The following is a 1094-nucleotide window of genomic DNA, read 5'->3' as shown; positions in this document are numbered from 1 at the left end:
GAAATATGAGAATGCAATTATATTATCTATATAAGAATAAAAATTAAAAAGCCACATGGATTTTCACTCAGTGTTTAAAAAGTTATCATAAATATTAAGAACCACCATATAATGAACAAACTCAGGCTTCAGTAAAAAAAGCCCCTTTCATTACAACTAGAACCCTCCTACTAAAGAAGTATAATGGACAGAACAAGGCAAATAGCTGAATTAGCAGAGGTGTATTTTATTCCTTATATTCTGCAATACTAAGCTGTAGCTTAACAAATGCAGCTTAAAACTTTTTTCCTTAGATGTCTAACAGCTTAGCAATACCTTTTGACACTCTTGGATTTGAGGGGTTAGTAACATGACAGCTCAAGCAACTGTGGAGAGGACATCGAAAACCTCTGTTCTCAAACACAGTAAGATGAAATTTTTTTACACATGCTTCATGGTAGAATTTTCCGCAGTGGGATACAATACATCGTTTCACATCTGCCTTTCTCTCCTTACAAACAAAACAGGTGTGCACACCTAATGATAAAAACAATAAAAATAATTCATGACATTTTCATTCTAGCTTCTGTGCTTAAGCCATATTTTGACTTACAATTTTTGGTATCAAAGATCTTCTAACCAATCTGGCCTAAAACATACCAGATACAATCCCAATGCAATATAATGTTTAATAATCAAATCTTCATATGATCACTGACTTGGTAAAAGCCTCTCTCTAACAGTAAATCAGTAGTATAGGCTGCGATCCTGCAGAACTTCAGATAGATGCACAAACTCCGTGAGAAAGTTTGCTAAGTTTCTTGCTGGCCCACCTGACTAAGAGCCCATGAGAACTTCCATTATCTTGGAACACAGCATTTCCATAACAAAGTTCTGCAGGTTCGCTGCCTGAGAATGTCAACAGGTGCTCAATATCTTTTCTGTCACACTGAAGTATCACCACTACTGTATAGTAGTTTGTTACAAGATCAGAAGCAATGGAGACTAATAGCTACAGGCTACAAGCACATTTCTTAAGGAAATAAGTGGACTGAAAAAAAGACACTGGAGGCAGAAACCAGAGAGAGGGAGAAGAGGAAAAAAAAGTGAAAGAA

The 1094-nt window shown here is 36.0% G+C and overlaps 1 protein-coding gene across 2 annotated transcripts in view; it reads right to left on the bottom strand.

The window, feature by feature from the left end:
- Nucleotides 1-1094, bottom strand: part of NSD2 (nuclear receptor binding SET domain protein 2) — a 109429-nt gene that overhangs the window by 15433 nt on the left and 92902 nt on the right. For both annotated transcript variants that reach the window (XM_014520060.2, XM_025204438.1), the window contains one exon: nt 316-516. In XM_014520060.2, the coding sequence (XP_014375546.1) occupies nt 316-516 (201 nt within the window). The remainder of the gene's footprint in view (nt 1-315; nt 517-1094) is intronic.

The sequence above is a fragment of the Alligator sinensis genome, unplaced genomic scaffold, assembly GCF_000455745.1.
Source record: "Alligator sinensis unplaced genomic scaffold, ASM45574v1 scaffold445_2, whole genome shotgun sequence".
In the NCBI taxonomy this organism is placed as follows: Eukaryota; Metazoa; Chordata; order Crocodylia; family Alligatoridae; genus Alligator; species Alligator sinensis.
Note: the sequence above shows the minus strand (reverse complement) of the source record. Positions and strands in the feature narration are given on the sequence as shown.